At 35.6% G+C, this 4463-nt stretch overlaps 1 protein-coding gene across 1 annotated transcript; it reads left to right on the top strand.

Moving 5' to 3' along the window:
• The first annotated feature begins 1802 nt into the window (after positions 1-1802).
• Positions 1803-2309, top strand: LOC107062234 (uncharacterized mitochondrial protein AtMg00810-like). The gene has a single exon (XM_015312631.1). It carries the CDS (start codon positions 1803-1805, stop codon positions 2307-2309), a length of 507 nt encoding a protein of 168 aa, XP_015168117.1.
• The last annotated feature ends 2154 nt before the right edge of the window (positions 2310-4463 follow it).

Raw genomic sequence — 4463 nt, 5'->3', positions numbered from 1 at the left:
GGCTTAGTTTTTACTTCGCACCAATCGACACTAGCCTATTAGATAGTATCACACTAAATCTATGTTGATAATTCTTTTCTTGTTGATTACCTCCTTGGTCCGGCAAGTAGCAATAAGGCGAGTTCTAACGCGTGCACTCGTTAAAAAGACTTCTAGATGAAAGAATTATCAATGCATGCAAAACACTATTCAAGAATTGCTTATTTACTATTCATACTTTGTTAATCGCTTATGGATCCCACAACCCTAGTTGTGAAGTTTAGTTACCCATAATAGCAAGAACACAATTCATAATATTAGATGAAGAAATCATGAGCTTACATAAAGAGACTAATAAACCCAAAAATTTCAATTTGAATTGCAAAGCCATAATCTTCAAAACAACCTTAGGAAATCAATAATTGTTAGGTTATTCAATTGATCTCCAAAGTCACAAAGTAAAACTAAAATAATAATGTCTAACCCCCAAAAATGAGGTTTACATGCCCAATTTATAGAAAACAAATCCTAAATAAAAAGGGAAACAAATTAAGGAAAGTTTGTTTCAGGTACGCGTCTTCATTCCACGAGACTGACCTACGGACCGTCGATGGATCTACAGTCCGTAAGTCCCTTCCGTCAGCCAGGACTTAGAAAATATTTTAGCTTCCGAAAATCAGCTTCTCTGAAGCAAACGACGGACTAGCAGTACAGACCGTAGATTGATCTACGGTCCGTCAATCCCCTCCGTAGCTCCATACTTAGAATCTTCATAAATCAGGTACTGGAACCCTCGCAGTATCAATCTACGGATACACAGTACGGTCCGTAGATCAACCTACGGACCGTCAATGGACACCGTGGTTCCACACTTGGTCAGATTTCCCTGATTTGTCCTCCATACCTTGCCTGTTGATATACGGTCATCACTTACGGACCGTGAATGGACTTACGGTCCGTAGATCACCTCCGTGAATGCCTTTCTTCTGCATTTCTTTCAGGTGTCTCCACACTTCCGCGCCTGAACATCTTTCCTGCAAAACATGATAAAAACACATCAGAACCAATATAAAAAGGCCCTAGACACACACAACTTGTAAGTGAAATGTATTAGAAATACCGTAAACTCACGGTACATCAATGATGAAATTAATGCCATTGAGCGAAATGATACTTAGGAGCTGTCAGATCTTTCATATGGACAACGAACATTGGAGTTAAATGGGTCTTCAAAACAAAGTTGAAGAAAAAATGGTGAAGTGGAGAACTACAAGGCACGTTTAGTGGATAAAGGATACAAGAAATAATACGAGATAGATTATATAGAAGTATTTATCCCGTTGCTAGACATGATACAGTCAGCTTGGTTATCGCATTGTTAGCTCAGAAGTCTTGTCCTATTTTTTAGCTAGATATCAAGTCGGCGTTCTTACATGGGTACTTGGATGAACATTTATTCATAGAATAATCCCCTAGTTATGTTAAAATTTTAAATGAGCATAAGGTTTGTATATTGAAAAAGTCCATCTATTGTCTAAAACAAGCTCCTCGAGCTTGGTAAGTCACATTTAGGGGTATTTTTTGAAGGTTGGTTTTTCAAAAAAGGAAATATTTTCATTATTTTCTTGTATGTTGATGAACTTATATTTACTGGAAATTGTGGTGTCGTGTTTGTAGAATTTGAGAAGTCGATGATGGATGAGTTTGAAATGTGTGACCTCGGACTGATGCATTACTTTCTTGTCTTAGAGGTAGTCCAATCTGAGAAAGGGATATTTATTTCTTAGAAGAAATTTGTAAGGGAAATTCTAGACAAATTTCAGATGGATTGCAATCCAGTGAACACTCCTACTAAACCTGGTTTTGAGCTACATAAATATCCTATTGGGAAGAAGGATGATAGCACACTTTACAAACAAATTTTGAGCAGTTTGATGTATCTCACTGCTACAAGGCCTGACATAATGTATTCAGTGAGTTTAATCAGTAGGTACATGGAGAATCCCATAGAAATGCATTTATCTGCAGCCAAGAGAACTCTTTGTTACTTACAAGGAAAGAGAGACTTTGGGCTATTACATAAGACGAGTGAAAAGTCCAATATTCTTGGCTATACAAACAGTGACTATGCTGGTGATTATGATAAGAGAAAAAGCACTTCACGTTATGCTTTTATGTTTGGGTCCTGTGCTATTTCATGGTCATCGAAGAAGCAACCAATTGTTACTTTTTCTACCACGGAAGCTGAGTTTGTTCCTATGACTGCATGTGCCTGTCAAGCTAGTTGGTTGAGGAGACTTCAGGAGGAGCTGAAATTCAAGAAACCATAAGCTACCAAGATTTTTTGTGACAACAGTTTAGCAATTCCACCATCCAAGAATCCAGTGCTACATGGAAGATGCAAGCACATTGATGTGAAATTTTATTTTTTACGGGATCTTAGAAATAATGGAGCAATTGATGTGATATACTACAGGAGCGAAGACCAGGTTGCCGATATTTGCACCAAGGCCCTGAAGATGGTGTCATTCATTAAACTTAGAAGGATGCTAGGCATATGCACAATCAAAGATGTAAACTGATTGTTAGCAAACATCAGTTTAAGGGGGAACTGTAGTAATTTCTTTTTGTTTGCTTGTTGACATGGTCTTTAGGAATACTGTGAGTTGTTTAATTTAAGTTGAGTCAGTCCACCTATTTTGTGTTTCAGTAGTAATGTGTTATGTTTCTTTTAGGAGTCAAGTGTTCTATTTTTAGGAGTAGTTTAATTATGCTCATTGTGGACTGATATGTGTGCTATTTTAGTGGAAGTATTATGTTAAGTATTTGCCTATATATAGGCTAAGGCTTGAAGATTCTGAATGAAAGATAGAGTTTTTCAAGCCAGTGTCTTCTTCTTTTATTTTCTTCTTAAGAGTATAACAATTAATTCCTTTGTATCCAAAACTATATGTAAAATAGGTATAGCAAATCAGACTCAAAATAACTTCTGTCATTATTTATAATTTTCTATCCAAATACATAATTATCATTTGGGTACTTCAGGAAATATACAACAATTTTTCGACAGACAAATACCTCAACTCCAAACAACTGAAAACTGAATAGGGCAATTCGTATAGGCAACCCAACAGAAGTCTAAGCACAAGATGTTGAATACCGTTCATAGAGAGGAAATACTCCATCTCATGAATGACAATTCAACTTTCAAGGCCAATAACATCAAGGGTAAACTTCGTAATTGGTCCTAAAAGATTGTCCTTGAGGTGCTTGAAAATGTTGTCAAATTGAATCGTTGGTGATTTCTCTCCCTTTGTTGTATCATAAAGTATTTGATCAAGTTTCAACTCTGAAAGATTGCGCTACTTGTATCTGCAATTCTTCAACAAGATGCTTGTTCGAACAACATCGCGTAAAGGCAAATGCATAAGAATAAAATAAATCACATTCACAGGAAGCCTACTGTGTATATCCATACCATTTAGGCTCTATCCGAAAAGTCATCTACTAATTGAAAAAGACCATGTAATTACTATTACAAACTACTCTTTTCCTTCATAATTAGTTGTCATCAATTTAGATTTCATGCCCCTTTAAGAAATTAGGTAAGTTTACTATTGTACTCTTATTTCGTTTTTTCTTGAAGTCAAGTTTTCAATTAATGAACATGAAGTAATTTATTTTGATTAAATAAATTGACCAATAAACATGAATTAATCATTTAATTTTTCTTTGTCAGTCAAGATCATATTTGCAGGGCTAATCTCTCAAGGGTAAAATAGGAAGAATAGTGCAATTTATATATTGATTTTGTGAATTCACAAATATTGTCACGACCCAGGAGTACTCCCTAGATGTAACATGGTGTACTTGACCCCGAAGGGGTCTCATACAAGCCTCTAGCATCATCATAAGATAATACATAGAAATAATGCAGAAAAAATTAAAACTTTTACAATAGAAGCCAAACTTAATTTTTCATAATCGAAAATCATAGGAATCTAGGCTTTGTCTCATACACCATCTAAACCATAAGAATACAAAGTTTGAGACTTATCCCTTTACATCAATAAAAGTCTCAAAATGAGAAGTACAATAGCATCTAAGAAATGGATAATCTGTCCTCGAACATGAGGACTCACCACAACATAGAGATAAGCAACCCAAGTCTTCTTCAAGAAAGAGAGTGTATATCACCTAGCCGGAACCTACACTTATCAAAATGTAGAAGAAGAAGGGGTTAGCACAAATATGTACTAAGTATGGAAACATGCATAAAATCCTTTAAGTATGATAAAAAGGACGTTTAGTGAAAAGTATGCATTTATCAAGTTTGGAAACGAACATGCATTTTCAATGTCAAAGACGAACCATAATCACATTTATAATCACAACATAGTAGTATCAACACCTTAGCAACCCCTAAGGAACACTTATTCAATGTATGGTTGGCATCTCATAATACCACCCACACTAGTACTCCC

The sequence above is a fragment of the Solanum tuberosum genome, unplaced genomic scaffold (genome assembly GCF_000226075.1).
Source record: "Solanum tuberosum cultivar DM 1-3 516 R44 unplaced genomic scaffold, SolTub_3.0 scf00211, whole genome shotgun sequence".
Taxonomy (NCBI): Eukaryota; Viridiplantae; Streptophyta; class Magnoliopsida; order Solanales; family Solanaceae; genus Solanum; species Solanum tuberosum.
The sequence above is the reverse complement of the archived record's forward strand: the minus strand, read 5'-3'. Positions and strand labels throughout refer to the sequence as shown.